We start from the raw sequence: 19,375 nt of genomic DNA, 5'->3' as shown, positions 1-19,375 counted from the left end.
TGCCAACATGGGCTTCAAATGGACAAGAGACCATGACATTTCTATCCAGATTGCCTTAACCCCCAGCAGTGACTTCTAGGTAAATATTGTATCACATAGAAAAATGTTCTATTAATCAACATTTTTAACAAGGGGGCAAACAGAAAACGCATTCAGCGAATTTTATAGAGGGATGTTCTTCTAATTGGTCTTCTGAAAACCATTAAGGAGATTATTCTTAATGTGGCTTTTGTATCAGTCACATTGCTATAACAGGTTGTTAACTGGCATACTATTAAGGGGTGCAGAGGTGATTGCACTTGATTGTATTTTCAAAAGTGTTGGCCTTATATTCAGCCATAATATTGACATGAGTCAGAAGTCTACCTCAAGTTTCCAAAAGGCCCAGCCTGAACGAAGCATCATCAGCACCCAGCATTGACGACTATGTTGACCCTCTAGTGTGTTAACTTAGTTCAGAATTCACACATGCGTCTTATTGTTCCATACAAACCATCCAATGGATTCCACACCAGATCAAACAGAAGCTCATAATTCCAGTCATGGATGTGCACCTTGTATCATTGTTACCATGATGCTCCACAGCATTAGAAAAAAGGTGGATTGTGAGCACACTAATTCCACTGTTTGGCAGTCCAATGGAGCATTAGAATTGTTCCAGTGTAATTCCCGGGAGGTGACCCAATGCATTAATTCATCATTCCCGCACAACTACTGTCACAAGTCAGCAGGTGCACTAACAGATAGAGTCCAGCATGAACCCAAGTTTATAATTCATCACAAACTAGCAAATTTCCAGTCACTAAGGGTTATGAAGGTTAATGAGATTGCTAATAAGAAGTTCCACGACTTTCCAGCTAGTACTCACTTGCTCTACTCATGACAGATACACATATAGTTGCAAAGGTTCTGAGATAAGAGCTTACAGTGGGAGCTGGCAAGATGAAAGCAACACCCTTTCTTTTCCAATTGACATCTGAGCCACAGTGATACACATAATCTTATTAATGTCTGAAACAAGGTACATGACTTTCACAACAGCTTGCCTATAAATCAGTGCACAGAGGCAAATGGGAATCATAGAGTGAGTTGTAGGCAGTGGATGAAGACCAGCAATGATTAATTAATCATTTTCCACAAGGAGGGGGATTTAGGATCATTTCCTTCTGAGGTTGTAATTAAAATTTACTGTTAGAGTAATGATTTTTGTTGCTGTGTAATTACTACCGTGCATTTTTCTGTTGAGGCTCAATGGGAAGGATTAACAGGCCGAATCACATTTAACAAAACCACTGGACTACGAACTGATTTTGATCTGGACATTGTCAGCCTTAAGGAAGATGGCCTAGAAAAGGTTTGTATGTTTCCATGTACTTATAATTATTTTAATTGTTTGAAGTTAAAATACGATATATTGTAATAGTGCACACAAACTTCTAAATCTCTCATATAGTCTCTCTCATAATTGGGGTTTAAATGTTCACTCACCTTCACTTTGTAGCAAATACGTGAAAAAGCAAGTACATGCACTCACGCCCACAAAAATCAGATTCCACAAAATACTGACTGAAACCTCAGGAAATACCCAGCAGATCAGTTAATATCTGTGGAAAGAGCAACAGAGTTAATGTTTCAAATAGAAGACTTCCCATTTAATCTAATGAATGTCGGCAGAACTCAATTACTTTATAATGAACAAATTCAAGCATAAACAACCAGTAATTAATGATATACTGTATTTCATAGAAATGAAATGTACAGTTATCTACGTTGAAAGACAGTGAAAAAGCACATTACTACTTAAACAGAATGAGAACAAAATGTTGTGCTACAGAGGGATATGGAAGTTCTGGTATATAAAACATCTAAAAAAGCAGCTGGTCCGAAAAGTAATTAAGAAGTCTGAAGGGAATAATGGTCTTTATTTTAGGAATATGGTGTATGCATGTTGGGAGGTTCTGATGCAGCTATTCTGGGATATTGCTGAAGCTGAATCTGGAATACTGCATGCTCTGTATTTGAGGGGTATTTGCTTATATTAGAGGCAGGCACTAAGGTTTGTTAGGTTAATTCTTGGAGTAGGGGGGTTGTTATATAAAAAAAAGATTGAACAGTTTTGACTTATTGGAGTTTACAATAAAGAAAGGTTAACTGGGAAAATTTAACTTTTAAAGGGAATTGATATGGTAGATGCTGGGAGGATGATTCCACTATTGGAGGTTTCTAGAACAAGGTGTGAATAGGTCCAGAATTAGGGGATAAACCGTTAAGACAGTGCTGATGAAGGTGTTTTCTTTACTTTCAGAGGGCATGTTTCCAGAAATTCTCTTCCCCTTACAGTGTTGTAGTAGATTCATTCAAAATATTCTACGCAAAGATTGATAGACATTTAATTTACAAGTGAGGAGTCTGGGAAGGGAGTACAGAGTGAATTTGAGGACAAGGGTGGTTCAGACCTGATCTTGTAGAATGACTGAGCATGTCCAAAGATCAGCCTAATCCTGTTCCTTTAATTTCTGTTACTGTGTTTTGATGTTCTTGCTGCATTATTGCATGATTTTTTTTTACCTGATCTGTAATCCAGTTTGTTAACAACAGCAACATTGCAATATTTTATGGATTTGCAAGTATTTAACTTAACTATTCTTTCAGATGAGCTATTAAACTGAGGCCTTCTCAGGTTAATGTAGAATGAATCTGTTATTATTTTAATTGTCTCTATGGGAATATTTATATCCCAATCAGCATTAATGAAACAAACCTCCTGCTTATTTGTATATTGCTATTTGTTGGAGTTTGCAGATATTTGATTTTTTTAAATCTTGTATTACTGCTGTGGTTTTTTGGCTGTAAAGTGCTGACATTATGGAAAGGGCTATATAAATGTTTCTTTCCCAAATTCAATATCAAAATCCATCTTTACAACCAAATTTCTCTTAGCTCTTTACTTTCCTTTGCTTTGACTCGGTGGAATGAAGTTGACTACGAGTTAATTGGTGGTTTCATAGACAAGTGCCAAGCAGCCACAAAACTGGTATCGTCACCTGCTGTACTTGCATACCTGCTGACTGCAATGTACAGAGTGTGGAGGACTGAGGTGAGAGAACCTGCCCTCTCACTCTACCCTTAAATTCAGCACTGACTCCCGAGGCATCTCATAACTTACTTAGCTGAGAAGCCTGATACACTTGCAACCAGTGGGGGATAACTTCTCTCAACTTCACTCGCCCATAATTGAACTGTTCCCACAACCTTATGGACCCACTTTCAAGGACCCTTCATTTCATGTTCATGATGTTTATTACTTATTTTTTTCTCCTTTTGCATTTGCACAGTTCATTGTCTTATCCACATTGTCCGTCCTGTTGGGTGAAATCTTTCATTGATTATGTTTCTTTGATTTTCTGAGTACGCCCGCAATTAAATAAATCTCAGTATAGGATAACATCTACAATGTGTACTTTGATAATAAATTTACTTTTTGTACTTTGTACACTTCTTATCAGAGCTCCCAGCTTTGTGTCATCTATTATTGTGGCCCCATTCGCTTGATTCTAAAAGATATGTTTTTACCTATTTTTCTGTCTTTCTCTATTTAGGTTGTTAACTAATTAACAGTAGTTTTTTTTCTGTTTTCTTAATAATACGTATTCCTTTTGATTATTTAAATCCAGTCTCAGCATTTGTTGAATGTCCACCAGGAACATTAGTAAAAACAGCGAAACAGGCTTTTCACAATACAAATTGTCAAAGACATTTATATTGATGCTGAGGACAGGCATCATCTAGAAATCTGGTCACCAGTCGTGACTTCCTCTGCTGATAAATGTCCCAGCATCGAAGGAATGGGGGTTGCTGGGAACCATGTGGATCCTAGGAACTAGAGCTGAAGTGTAGGTACAGGCTGTGAGTTGGATGGGGATAATCTGGCTCAATGTCCATTCATTTCCCATCTTTAGTGAACCTTTGCCTCACCTTTCCCTCACCTTTCTCACTCTTCCCTTCATTTTTAAAGCATGGCCTTGATAAAAAGTGCAATAACTACATCCAACTCAAGTCCTTAGGAATAACAGAGGAAAATCAGGCTTCATAATTGGGGCAGCAAGGTAGTGTAGGAGATAGCAGTATCAGAGTCCCGGGTTCAATTCCCGTTGCTGCCTGTACATTCTCGCCAGAACCACGTGGGTTTCCTCTGGGTGCTCCAGTTTCCTGCCACGGTCCAAAGACATTCCAGATGGTAGGTTAATTGGTCCTTGTAAATTATCCAGTGATTAGGCTATGATTAAATTGGGAGATTGCTGGGCAGCATGGTTTGACAGGCCGGGAGAGCTAATTTCACGCCGTAAATCAATAGATAAAAATAAAAATAAATAATTATTATGTCTTCTATAAGATTTTCACTATCATGAAAATCAATAATTTAGTTGGGTGTCACAGTGATACAGCTACTGCCTGAAAGCTCTGGTGATCCAGGTTCAATTTGCATCTTCTCTAGTGTTTTTGTGGAGTTTTAACATTTTCCTTGTGACAGTGATAATTGTCCCTAGTGACCAGGTGAGTGGTACAATCTGGCGCAGAGGTTTACAATTTCAGAAAGTGAGCCTGTTTACGAGAACCACTTCTGGAAGAGAGATTGGAATGTGTGTGAGCTCATAATTGCAATTAAATGCGGTAGTTGCAAACAGTTGGCTCAGTGTGAGTATTGTCAATCTTTTTTAAGTATTGACAATTTTGTGAAATTCAGCTATTAGAAAGAATATGTGAATATCAGATGTCAGAGAAAGTCTAGGAAATTTATAAAGGGATGGTGTAAGTGATAATATGCTTGTTGTGGAGACAGTTTTATACACTATATTGCTCTGATATTTACCACACAGTAACAAGCTCAAAACAGTGGCTGCGTTTGCACAAGCATTCCATTGCCAGAGTTGTTAATTGAGTTGTAAGAGTTCATAGATGCAGATATCTAGAGCAACACACAAGGTGCTGGAGGAACTCAGTGTACCAGGCAGCATCTATAGAAAGTACAGTAATGGACATGCTGAAGTGTGTCTCAACCCAAAGTATTTATGTCCATTTTCCTCCATAGATGCTCCTGACATTTTGAGTTTCTCTAATGTCTTGCATGTTGCACCAGTTTCTTAAACCTAGTTTATGAAGTCATCAATACTCTTATGATATTTCTTGAGGAAACATACGGTGAATAGAATACAGACCTGAGCTCAAAATTAATTGAGATAAAATTAAGAGTGTTCAAGATCAGCCAGTCAGGATACTCCCAAATTTGTTTTTGTGTCCCTCTGTGTGAATTTATCTCAGCCATAATTCCATGAGGATCTGAAAGGGGGAAACAGCTCGTTCATAATTTTTTCTACAGTTTAGATTCCAGCAGCCTTTCTGAACAGATCACGTGCATGAAGTCCACAGGAGGGTACAGCTAAAATGTTCCACCAACTCAGTACCGAGGGAAAACATAGTGTACATCATCACAGATAAGTCACGCATGGTTCTCACCACTCAGAGACCTGCAAGACCTGTCTTTGGATTAACATTCAAAGACTTTATGCATGATAGGATGCTCTACTATAATGAAGTTATCCTTGATCAGGCAAAATGCTGGAGGAAGAGCAGAATGTGAAATTGAATTGAGGTGAGAATGAAAAGATTTCAAAATAGAGAGAGACCTTTTGGACATCTAATATAAACTGACAGTTTGCATGGCACTTATGATGAATAAAGAGTGAATAAAAATGAATTATTTTTCTGTCTTAGTACAAAATAAGTTTTATTATCGAAGTACATATATGTCACTATATACAATGCTGACATTCATTTTCTCGTGGGCATAATCAACTATGGACCAGTAACTATAACAGAATCAGTGACCGACCGCCAGGCTAGGGCTTTCAACCAGAGTGCAGAAGATAATCAACTGTGCAAATACAAAAAGAAGAAGTAATAGTATAAATAAATAAAGCAGTAAATAATTTTTTTATTCTTTCTACTTCTTTTCTAATATCTGTATATCTGTGCACTGGTAATGCTCCTGTGCTACTGTAATTTCCTTTGGGATCAATAAGGTATCTGTCTATCTAAATATCAAGAGCATGAGATGAAGAGTCCTTGAAGGTGAGTCCGTTAGATTTGGGAACATTTCAGTGATGGGGCAAGTGAAGGTGAGTGATGTTCAAGAGCCTGATGGTTGAGTGGTGGAAACTGTTCCTAAGCCTGGTGGTGCAAGTCTTAAAGCTCTTGTACCTTCTTCCTGATGGCAGCAGTGAGAAGAGAGCATATTTTGGGTGGTGGGAGTCTGTGATGATGGATACTGCATGCCTTTGCAGCGTTTCATGTAGATGAGCTCAATGATTGGGAGGGCTTTACCTGTGATGGATGTATAGTATAGTGGTGGAATATATTTGTATAGTTTAGAAAAATGAATTGGACTATTATTTCCAATGGCACAGTAGAAGAAATCAATCATCGGGAGTGCTGTATAGAAGTCAAATTAACTTGAGCGCATGACAAATGTGTTAGCATGAGGAATGAAAAACACTTTTCACTAATTAAGAAATAATTCTTATTCTAATGGAGGTGTCCCCATTTATCTTGGTGTTTTAAGTGTGATTTAGTCTGGCTGCAAAGGTCATTAGCATTATTGACTATTGGAAAAGAAGCAAGTAATTCTTCAGTAGTGTGACATTTGATGTGGGAAGTGGTAGAAATGTGTGTAGTGACGTGCATCAATACCACATTTCTCCCTATGTTATTCCATTCATACCTCGAGAAGACAACCCATGGTCTTCATTGGTTCTGATTTCACTGCCAAAATGGTAAACTGATGCCAATACACGGTATCCATGACCATATTCCGAATAAATCAAAGAACTGAGTATTCTTATAAAACAATCAGTCTGCCTGATACAGTAACTTGTATGCAAGGTTACAATTGACTTTCTTTGTCAAGTGTTCTTAATACTAACAAAACTATGCAAAAGTTGATTTACTACCTAAAATTTATCCCAATGTTATTACTGTCACAAACCTTGAGAATTCATCTTGATTTGTGATTAGGTCTCTTACTGCAAGATACTCTTTTGCCTTGAAGCTGCTTTACATATTGTTTTAATGAATTGTCATTCACATTTACCACCGTTATTACTTGGCATTTCATTGTAACTATAATTGTCTATTCTGGCTAATGCAGAAACTTTGCGAGTGATATTTCTGCCAAGGAAAATCTTCTGATGATCATGAGTTGTGTATATAATCATTCTTCTCCCTTCAATTAATGGAGCCAAAACCTATTTGGATAGTATCAGCTCGTTTTGAATTAGATGAAGGCAGTTTCATCAAATGACAGTTTAGCTCTTCAATTCTATTCATGTTGTCAATCCATTAGTATTTCCATGCGATTTATGAATGCACATACTCTTAATCTCTCTGTGACTTTTCAAATTACCTGCCTTAGCTCATTTAATAAACACCACCCAGAGCCCTTATTTAAAACAAAAAGCACCAAGAAATTTAGGAATATGAAAGTAGCTATATTATGTCAGTCAAAAATATTTAATATCCATCTTCTACTTTTTCTCAGTTAAAGCTTATACTTACAGTGCCGTTTCACTTTTTTGTCACTTGATTGAAAATTCTATATAAAACATAAAGATTGTCTTAATTTGTTGCATGGATATTGAAATATATAGTGAAATGCATTGTCAGTGTTGAATCTAATCAGCAGGTATTCTAATAAGTATCTGTAATTGTAATACACACAAAATGCTGAACGAGCTCAGCAGGGCAGGCAGCATCTATGGAAAAGTGTAACAGTCAATGTTTCATGCCAAGAGTCTTCATGAAGACTGGAAAAAAAGAGATGTGAAGTCAGAGTAAGAATGTGGGGGGAGGGGAGGAAGAAGTGCAAGGTAGTAGGGATAGTAGTAAAGAGCTGGGAAATCGATTGGTGGAAGAGATCAATGGCTGGAGAAGGGGGAATCTGATGGGAGAGAATAGACCATGTAAGAAAGGGAAGGGGGAGGAGCACCAGAGAGAGGTGATGGGCAAGTCAAGGCGATAAGGTGAGAGAGGGAAATAGGAATGGTGAATAGTGAAGGAGGATTGGGGTCAATTACCAGAAGTTCAAGAATTGTTGGTGTCATTGGAAAGAGTCAAAAAAATTTGCTTGGGATCCAGGGTGAGCTAGCAATTTTGGATGCAAAATTGGCTTGTTAGAAAGAGGTGGAGGATGGTAGCGGTAGATTGTTTTTCAGGTTGGAGGCTGTGACCAGTGGTGTGCTGCAGGAATCAATGCTGCTGGTTCATCATCTGAATTAACAATATGTGAGAATGTAATTGGCATGATTAGTCAGTCTGCAGATGAAGCTAAAACTGGTACTGCAGTAAACAATGAAGAATTAAGATTACAAAAGGATCTAGAGCAACTGGAAAAGTTGTCCAAGCGAGGGCAGTTGGAATTTAAGTCCAACTAGAGCAAATTAAACCACAGTAAATGGCAGAGCCCCAGAGAGTGTTAGAGAACAGAAATCCTAAGTTTATAAGTACGCAATTCCCTGAATGTTGCAGCATAGGTGGATATGGTGGTGAGATGGTGCCTGTCTTTATTGCTCAGAGTACCAAGTAGAAAAGTTAAGTTGTTAAATTGCAACTGTACGACACTTTGGTGAGATTGTGCTTTCAGTATTGTGTGCTTTTCTGGTCACCTGATTATGGGAAGGATGTCATTAAGGCAGAAAAGCATGCAGAAAGGATACACAAGAACTGGATGGCTTTAGTTAAGACAAGAAACTGGATAGGCTGGAGCTTTTTTTGCCCTGAAGTGTAGGAGGCTGAGGGGTGACCGTAACAGAGGTATATAAAATCATGAAGTGAATGGTTACAGTATTTTTCCCAAGGTAGAGGAGTCTAAAAATAGAGGGCTTAACTTCAAGGTGAGAAGGAAATGATTTTAAACTGGATAAGAGGGGCAACTTTTTCACACTGATGGCTGCAGGTATATGGAACAAGTTGTCAGAGGAAACCAGAAGTACTTAAAATTGTGATGTTTAAAAGGTATTTAGACAGGGACATGGATAGGAAAAGCTTAGAGGAACATTGGCTGAACATGTGCAAACAGGACTAGCTCAGGGAGATATCTTAGCTGGCATTGCTAAGTTGGAGCGAAGGGCCTGTAACAGTGATAAGAATCAGTGAAGGTGGTTTGATCTCTCTGCATCCTCAAGCAGATAACCTTTTTTGAAAAAAAATGTTATATTGAAGGTGGTGGGGAATGAGAAGAATAAAACTAGAGTGGACAGTATAAACAGGAAAAGAGTACCCAGTCTTAGCCAAAGCTTGTTTTCTGCACTCTAACATGCTTTGATTTTATGATGCATGAAGTAGTTTCTCTTTGAGTTACAGACAGCTAAAGATTTCCTCAGCCTAGTAATTACACTGATTCCCTATGGGAACTGAAAACCTAATAAGCTGTTTCTTCCCAGCCGCTTGTTTTTTCTCAGTACTATCTGTTGTGTATGTGGCCTGGCTACACAACAATGCTAGTAATAAAAACGCTGGAGACAGGAGCTAAGTTTCATGGTTCTTTACAGGCAGAAAACTGAACTCTTAACACACATATATACAGATCCATACATGCCTAATAGCGCATGCAATGATGTATTACTAAAACATAAAGTCGTCCCTTATTATAATGTAGGCTATACTGTACACTCTTTCCCTTTTATTTTAATGCGCATCAACTGTTTTTTTAACTGGGGTGCTATGCTAAACAAATATGTTTACCGTTAACGTACAAATGCTTACCATTTGTTTACTTAGTAACTTAACATCAAATTATAACAAAGTAATGTAAATATATCAAATTATAACAAGCCTTTTTTTTTTACTTTTGATCTAAGACCCAGTTATAACTCAAGTCTCTGGGGAGGTCTTCTCTGCCTCTCTGGGTAACATCTGACTTGAAAAGTTTGCTTTGGGGAATGAGTCTCCACAGGTACCTCAGTTAGGTCCTCAGCACTGTTGACTGGCTTATCTGTGGGCGAGGCTGATTTTGTCACATCAGGAGTGTTTGTTTCTATGTCCAGGGAGTCCGGGCAAGGTGTTGTTGTGTTTTTCACCTAAGCATTCAGGATTTGATCCACATGACATGCTTCTATGTCATGAGAGTCTGGACAAGATGTTGTGTTTTTCACCTGTAGGTCACTGTCACTTTAATTTTGGCTTCGGGACACACTTTCTGTCCTGTGTAAGTCTTCAGTAGAAGTTTTGTTCGTTTCAAAGGTATGTGCAAAAACAGTCATTTGTAGTTATATGCAGAGATCACTGTTAAAGCTGAGCCTGTGTCCAACTCCATTTTCAGTCTCATGCCCGCAACTTGTGGAGTGATCCATATTACTCTCCGATCATCTGTCTCTTTCACGCTGTGAAGTGGCTGACAATTCACTTTTGTCGGAGTTGCTTTCATCTGACCTGCTTTCATCAGAACTGCCTTCTTTCATTTTGTGTACCTTAGTGTATTTTCCTTTCTGAGGTTTCTATATTTTGCCCTTTACTGCTGTTGTCTAGCTTTGCATACTCTGCCAATGTGGCCCTGTTTGCCACAGTTTCTGCATTCATTGCCTTTAAAACAACAGTCATCAGAGTCATGTGACTCATTCCCACAACGGTTGTTTCTTTCCTTCATTTCTGGTCAATAACATTTTATCTGTGGCATAATCCAGAGATCTTTGTTGTATCTCAGAAGCACCCTGTGCCACTGTTTCTGTTGATATTGAAATGTTTAGTGCTTTCTCGAATGTAAGGTCTCTTTCACACAGAAGCTTCTTCTGTGTGGTTTCATGCTGCATTCCACACACTAACCTGTCCCTCAATGCATCCGATAGACCAGCTCCAAATTGACAATATTCTGATCATTTGCACAATTCAGCACAATATTTAGAAATGCTTTCATTTTTTCTTGGAGTCTGATTGTGAAATATAAATCTTTCAGCAATGACCAGTGGTTTGGGGTTTAAATGCTTTTGGAGAGTGTCTACTATTTGCTTGAATGTTTTGTCAGCTGGCTTTTCAGGGGTTAACAAGCTCCGTAGCAGCCCCTATGTTTTTGCTCCCATAACACTGAGTAAGACACTGGCTTTCTTTTCATCATTAACACCATTAGCCTCACAATATAACTCCACTCTCTCAATGTAAGTTTCCCAGTCTTCAATGCCACTATCAAATGCTGTAATGGTTTCAATCATCGCCATCTTTGTTATGCTAATTAAGCCCTGTTCTCCCTTTATTTTCCTTTCTGACTCACAAGTCCTTTTTGCTAGTGCCATAAGCGCACTTCATCTAGATGGGTGGGGAGGGGAGGTGTGTGTGTGTGTGTGTGTCTCCTTTTTATCTTCTTTCTGGGGCAGGCAGCAGGCAGACCCTCAGCCCCTGGGGGTCAGTGCTGGCTGTGGTCTCGGCTGGACATGCTGCGGCTCTGACTGTGTCTCTTGGTCTCTCAAAGTTCCCGACCCTGGCTGTGCTCCTGCTTCCTTTCAGACTCGCGGCCTCACTCTGCCTCCTTCTCCCGCTCCTTGACTCGTTCCTTATACTCTTCCTCCGAGTGTTGTTATCAATTAAAACACCGATATGATGTAGGTTCGTTAACCTTGTCGCCAATTTGTTGTGCATGTGTCCTGGCTACACAACAATTAATAAAAACGCTGGAGATGGGAGCTAAGTTTCATGGTTCTTTACTGGCAGAAAACCAAACGTTTAACACACATATATACAGATCCATTCATGCCTAATAGTACATCCAACGACATGTACTACAACATAAGGTAGTCCCTTATTATAGAGTAAGCTATACAGTACACAGTCCTTGTAATTTTCCAATTGTATTTTCAGAAGAGTGATGTAACTAGCTGTCATTGTGACTATGACTACACAAGTGTTTTATAGAATATCAATATTACATGCTTTCACTCAGAAACATTACCCATACCCTGACAGTTGCTGCTGTGTTTCTAATAATTGACCATAAAGTTTTCCTATAATACTGCAACCTTGCATGTTCTTTGCTATGTGAGTATATCATAACCTTAATGCTGTTAGAAACCCTGATCCACTTCCATTGTCTGAGTGGCCCACATTGGTTGTAACATCTTGTAACAAAGACCTGTACTGCAGAGTACGACTGCGCCGACCTTTAATGTTTGCCATCAATGTACTATTCAGTAGCAAGAACTCTAGAGGGTGAAAGAAAGTCGGAAGTGGTGCTGTCAGAGCAGGAGTTTAGAACGAGCGGGATAGTCTAGGGGAAGTGCACAGAAAGAGGAGAAACAGAAAAGGAAGGTGAACGAGGTTCTGGGGAAGGACAAAGAAAGAATGGAAAAGGAAGCAAGATAGGAGGATGTGCAGGCTGAAGGCTGACTCACCTTTTGGTTTGGGCTGCAAGGGTCCCCTGGGAGAGAGGGAAACAGGGAAGAGGGGAAGGTAATCTGGGGTGAGGGAAAGAAGGGGAGGGACAGAGAGTGGGTGAGGTGGGATTGAATGAAGTTTTCTCTCCTGACTCTGCTCGATAGCACCATAGTAGATCATCTGCTCATCATTGCCATGGTTGAATTATATCCCGTGCAAGCTAACGTTGCTTTTTTGCTGTTTTGCTTTGACTGATCTTCGGAGTTAAAAAATCTCCATCATTAAAATGGGGTTGTACTAGAAAATAGTATGATAGATCTTGTTTAGCACAGCAAGACATTCATGTTATCAGCTGAATTAGATTTGCCTTTGTGCTCTTTTATAGTAGCCAATTTATGTGGAGGGGTTAAATTTCTTTCCCTATCCACCGATGCTACTGGATCTGCTGAATGTTTCCATTTTATTATACACCATTTTATTGGAGCACTGGCTCACGTATTGCTCATACTGATGAGTGAGTCTACATCAATGGCTTTTTCTGTCGGTGGAATATCATGAGCCAGTACCACTTCTGAGAAACATGTTCTCTTAATCCAACCAAGTATTTATCAATCTGCACTTTGCTGGAGCTACAGCACAAACTGTTCTTCATTTCTGCTTTGAAGTGCAGCTGACAGCTTTACTGCAGTCCCGTCATGAGATCAAATGGTCATTTAACAATCTGCAATTTATGTGACTTAGTGCATCCTTGGAGAATAAACTGGTTATTTTTTTTGTGCAGACTTGCTTTTTTATAAAATGCTTCCAAATGTCTAAAATAAGAAGAGCTGCAGAACAAATTTATTTATTAACAGGTGGTTAACATTAATAAAGTGTTACAGCAGAAAATTGTGTACATAAAGCATTTGTCTTAGTCACAGAGGCATCAGATTAAAGCACTTTTATGTTAGAACTCAGAATACCAACCGTGGGCAATCATGGTATAAAAAAAATACTCCAGGTCCCTTATTCCCTGGGAAATAACTCAGGGAATTATGTATTTCCTGAGTTATTCCACACAAGGGGTAAAAGTTACATATTGTGAAACAAATACTACAGGAAGTATATGCAATCTCCTGAAGTATATATTAAGTAATCTAGTTTATACCCTTCTATTAAGTTAAATCCTGATTCTAAATTGGGTTTAGCAAAGTACATAGTAACTAGGGAGTTCTATAATTTGTAGAATGCATGAACAGGTAGCACTAGCTGCTCACAGCTCCTGAAACTTAGCCTCAGTCCTGACCTCCAGTGCTATTGTTCTTCTGGAGACTGTGTGGCCTTCCTCCTCAAGTCATGTTGGCTGGTAGGTTAATTGGCCAGTGCAAATTACAATTCATGCATAGTGGAAAGGAGGAGAATCAGGGCAGAGCTAATGGTCATGATCAGAGAAAAGGTCAGAGGGAAAGAAGTAGGGAAATGAGATTGTTCTGAAGGTTTGCATAAGATTGATGGGCAGAATGGCTCCTTCCCATCTCATGAAGAACTAAGAGGACTATAAAATATCCTAGAGCTCTCTATAAAATTATGTTAGATTTTAAAAGGGCATAAAAAAGAAAATGCTGGAAACACTCAGCAGATCAGGGAGACTCTATGGAGAAGAAATAGAATTAATGTTTTGCTTTGACAGTTCTCAATCATCACATGTTATATTCGGACCAATGTATGTACTAACTAATGCACTTCAGCCATTGCATGCCTGACAAGGCTCCCATGGTATCATTTCCTGAATCACACTGAAGAAGTCATTATTCATGATCAGTTTAAATTTGTTTTTGTCCTGATCCAAGAACAAGAAAGTTTGTCTGCTAAATTTTAAAGCACATGAGATTAAACTGCAAGCAATAACGTGTATGAGTAATTTAAATATTATTAGCTTGTTTGTTAGGTTGTCTTAAACAGAAATAATATGGATCATCATTTAAGTAAAATATTTCTTTATCTGGATTCTGGAAGTGACTTGCTATTTGATTATAAACTTGAAGTATTTCTTCAAATGAGAACATAAGGGGATTAGAAATCTCTTCTTAGTCGCTAGCTTTAAATATGCTATAGAGAAGTTAATATACATTACTTTATTGTCACCAAACAATTGATACTAGAGCGTACAATCATCACAGCGATATTTGATTCTGTGCTTCGCGCTCCCTGAAGTACAAATCGAAGTAAATATAATAAAAATTTAAATTATAAATCATAATTAGAAAATAGAAAAGGGAAAGTAAGGTGGTGCAAGTCAGGTCCGGATATTTGGAAGGTACAGCCCAGATCTGGGTCAGGATCCGTTCAGCAGTCTTATCACAGTTGGAAAGAAGTTGTTCCCAAATCTGGCCGTACAAATCTTCAAGCTCCTGAATCTTCTCCTGGAGGGAAGAGGGACAAAAAGTGTGTTGGCTGGGTGGGTCGTGTCCTTGATTATCCTGGCAGTACTGCTCCGACAGCGTGCGGTGTAAAGTGAGTCCAAGGATGGAAGATTGGTTTGTGTGATGTGCTGGGCTAGGTTCACAATCTTCTGCACTCTACTTTCTACTTTGTACTCTACTTTGAATTCTGGTGGCATTTATTCTGCACATCCCCCCATTGCATATTTAACTCGCAAAACCAAAAATGAAATTCTACCCAAAACATCTTTGGAAATAGGGCTAAAGTGATAAAGTAAACTATTTCCGTGCATTGACCCCTGCTGGGACATGATTCAATTACCTGCTGAAGGGTCTCGGCCTGAAACGTCGACTATGCTCTTTTCCATAGTAACTTTGACTAAACTCTTTTCTGACCTGCTGAGTTCCTCCAGCATTTTGTGTGTGCTACCTAATTAATAGGTTAATTAGTCATTATAAATTGTCCTATGATTAAAAGTTGTCATGTGATTAGACTGGTGCTAGGTTGATGTGCAATGTGGCTCATTGGACCAGAAGTGCCTGTATCTCTAAATCAAAAAAAAAGTTAACCCTTTGATTTGTACTTGATGCACCATCAATAACTCTCTCTCTGAGATGTAAAGGCGAGATAACGGCTTTTATTGACTGGAAGAAGGAACAAGCAGTGGTTGACCACCATACTACATTACGATTTATGTCAATGATTTAGATGAGGGCATTGAAAACTATATCAGCAAGTTTGCTGACGATACTAAACTGGGTGGCAGTGTGACATGCGAAGAGGACGTTAGGAGAAAACAGGGAGACTTGGATAGGCTGGGTGAGTGGGCAGATACTTGGCAGATGTCATTCAATGTGAATAAATGTGAAGTTATCCACTTTGGAAGCAGGAACAAGAGGGCAGAGTATTGTCTGAACGGTGTCGAGTTAGGTAAGGGAGAAATGCAGAGAGACCTAGGAGTCCTAGTTCACCAGTCAATGAAGGTGAATGAGCAAGTGCAACAGGCAGTGAAGAGGGCAAATGGAATGTTGGCCTTTGTTACAAGAGAAATTGAATACAAGTGCAAGGATGTCTTTTTGCATTTGTACAGGGCCCTGGTGAGACCACACCTGGAATATTGTGTACAGTTTTGGTCTCCAGGTTTAAGGAAGGACATTCTGGCAATTGAGGAAGTGCAGCGTAGATTCACTAGGTTGATTCCTGGGATGGCAGGGCTGTCTTACGCAGAGAGATTGGAGAGATTGGGCTTGTATATGCTGGAATTGAGGAGATTGAGAGGGGATCTGATTGAAACATTTAAGATAATTAAAGGATTTGATAGGATTGAGGCAGGAAATATGTTCCAGATGTTGGGAGAGTCCAGTACCAGAGGGCATGGATTGAGAATAAGAGGTCAGTTATTTAAAAGAGAGTTGAGGAAGAGCTTCTTCTCCCAGAGAGTTGTGGAGGTGTGGAATGCACTGCCTCGGAAGACGGTGGAGGCCAGTTCTCTGGATGCTTTCAAGAAGGAGCTAGATAGACATCTGATGGATAGGGGAATCAAGGGATATGGGGACAAGGCAGGGACTGGGTATTGATAGTGAATGATCAGCCATGATCTCAGAATGGCGGTGCAGACTTGAGGGGCTGAATGGTCTACTTCTGCACCTATTGTCTATTGTCTACATCCTGGAGACAGAGAGGCTGGGCTCAGACCACAATCGCCTTTATACAGGGGTCTGTGGTAGGAGCCACAGGAGCAGTCAGCAGGGGGCATGTCCAGACAGGTATATGTAGTTCACCTCAGTACTTGAGCTCATTTTTTTGAATGCAGACTGTTCAGAATGAAAATAATATGCTGGCATTTATTGTGCACAGTTCAGTACAAGATTAGAACTGCCTTATTGCAATCACATTGACACTGGTGAAAAGCCACTTCTGTAATATTGTGTGTAGGTTTGTTCTATTTACCCTACCTTAAAAAGGGTAGAGGGAGGACAATGATGGTTCACCAAATTGATGATTAGGATGATGGCTTATTTTTATCAGGAAAGAACAGGCCAAGCTTTTACACTGTGGTTTAAAAGAAAGAGTCATTTTTTTCACTAAAGTACAATTCTTACATGGACTGTATCCCCAATTTGGGATGTCTTGAACTAGGGAGTCAAGATGGGATAAAATTACTTCATTCCAAAGAGTGAGGAATCTTTGCAATTGTCCTCTTCAGAGGGTTGTAGAGTCTCAGTAGCTGAACATACTCAAGGCAGAAATTATAAGTTTTTAGACATAAAGGCTATTAAGAGATATAGATGATTAGTGCTGAAATAACAGACCAGCCATGATGTTGCCAAATGCGAGAACAAATATCAAAGACTGAATTGCTTTCTCTGGCTTGGTTCTTACGTTTGAACAGAGTACATTGATATTCCTGCTACAAAGTTAGGATTGCTTTTCTGTTCAACACACTGCGCCAGTATTTCAGTTAGTTCAGAATGCAAAATTCAGTTAAGAAAGAGAAAAAAGGTTGAAGAAGAACAAAGGGAAGATGTCATCTATCCTTCCTATCCGGCTTCCTCTACTCCATCCGTAATTGAGTCCTCCGATCTGACATTAATATCACCAGATCCCTCAGGACCAGTAGAACCAGAGCCCAAAACATCTTGTCCTCAATCCCAAAAGACTCCTTAATACTAAAGAAAGAGATGGTGAAGAAGTCAAAAATCAGGCCCAAATATTTATGATAGTTTGACTCTTATCGATTGGATAATCTGAAAGCTGATCATTTTGATTTTGCAAACTTCTCATTGAGGGTCTTCCATTCATGTACAGTGTACCCAAATAGAAAACTAGCAACAGGGTTAAGCTGTTGAGCTAAATTGCTGAGGTCATAGTTGATTGAGTTTTGCCCCTGATCCTTCATTAAATCTGGTTAATAAAATCCATCAACCTCAAATAAAAATTGACCTAAAACCAATAAAAGAATTGTAAGAAAAAAAAAATCCAAACTATCTTTTTTAGAATAGTAAGGTATATAGGACAAAAGGAGGAAATAATCAGTCCTGAAGAAAGGTCTCGGCCTGAAACATCAACTGTTTACTCTTTTCCATAGATGCTGCTTGGCCTACTGAGATCCTCCGGCATTTTGTGTGTGTTGCTTTGGATTTCCAGCATCTGCAGATTTTCTTGCGTTTGTTTAAAACTGGTATGGCTTAGCAAGTGCAAAAGGTGAAAGGAACAATAGCAAATAGATTTCAATCTAGCTAAGTGCGAGGCAATGCATTTTGGAAAGTCTGACCGTATGCTATGAATAGTAGAAGATTGGGGAATGTCATGGAACAGAGGGGCCTAGGGGTATAAACATGTAGCTCTTTAAAAGTGGTGTAATAGCAGTGTTCATTGAAAAATGGTGAAAAAGGCATTTAACAAGTTGGCCAACATCATTGAGTAAAGGAGTTCAGAAATTTTCTTGCAGATTCACAAGTCATTGGTGAAGCCATGCTTGAAGTGCATTGTACAGTTTTGGTCACCATATTATTGCAAAGACGTGGTTAAACTGGAAGAAGTGCAGAAAAGATTTACGAGGATGTTGCCAGGATTAGAGGCCTTGAGTTATTAGGAGAGGTTGGTCAGACCAGGTCTTTATTCTTCAAAACAAAGAAGAAAGAGGGGTGACATTGTTGAAGTGTTTAAAAATCTCAGTATGACAGGCATAAATAAGTTAGGTGGTAACAGTTTGTTTTTCAGGTAGGGGAGTCCAAAGCTTGCAGGCATAGGTTTGATATGAGAGGAGAAATATTTAAAAAGGATCCCAAGGTGCAAGTTTTTCACACAGAGAGTATATGGAATGAGCTGATAGAGGAAGAGGTTGAGGCAGGTACACTTGGGTAGGGGATGGAGTGAGGTTAGAGTGTAATTGGATGGTTGGGGTTCAGAAGGATATGGGCCAAGCAGGAAATTGGGACCAGCTGTGTGGGCACCCTATGTGGGCATAGACTGGTTAAGCTGAAGGTTATAGATCTATGCTGTATTGCTCTGTGACTCTGTAATGGAGATATTTTGACAAACATTTAGGAAAAGGAGTTGGAGGAGAGTTATTCAGAGCATGAATACTATCATAACCAGTTCTACACATGTTTGTAGGTTCAAAGTTTTACTGCTGTAACTAAGGAGCAAAACTGGATGTGATTTGTCTTGCCTTCCTGTGGGGAAAATACTGTTTGCAGAGCAATATCAGGAGAATATCCAAAGTGTCCTTTCTTTAAATATTGACACACTCCCCGTGACTTCTTGCAAGCAAGAACAGACTCCCAACAATCCACTGTCATCACGGGTTTAAAGACATTGTAAGGATAATACGCCTGTCAAAACATGGACAATTACACCCCAGAACGAAGTAATTTTGTCCATCAAGTGTATGTGGCCTTCTTCATAAAGCAATTCATCTAACAAAATTCATCCATCTAACAAAACATAGAAAACTATTTTAATCTTCATCAATTCTCTTGCTATTTTTACCCTTTTTTACCTCTTGGTAATGATTTTAAATTGATAAACCCTGATGTCT

At 39.1% G+C, this 19,375-nt stretch overlaps 1 protein-coding gene across 1 annotated transcript in view; it reads left to right on the top strand.

Moving 5' to 3' along the window:
- The window catches only part of LOC132383421 (glutamate receptor ionotropic, kainate 3-like), a 550,775-nt gene that overhangs the window by 226,654 nt on the left and 304,746 nt on the right, over positions 1-19,375 (top strand). The window contains exon 8 of the mRNA XM_059954362.1: positions 1,247-1,354. Within this exon, the coding sequence (XP_059810345.1) occupies positions 1,247-1,354 (108 nt within the window). The remainder of the gene's footprint in view (positions 1-1,246; positions 1,355-19,375) is intronic.

The sequence above is a fragment of the Hypanus sabinus genome, chromosome 30 (assembly GCF_030144855.1).
Source record: "Hypanus sabinus isolate sHypSab1 chromosome 30, sHypSab1.hap1, whole genome shotgun sequence".
Lineage (NCBI taxonomy): Eukaryota > Metazoa > Chordata > Chondrichthyes > Myliobatiformes > Dasyatidae > Hypanus > Hypanus sabinus.
Note: the sequence above shows the minus strand (reverse complement) of the source record. Positions and strands in the feature narration are given on the sequence as shown.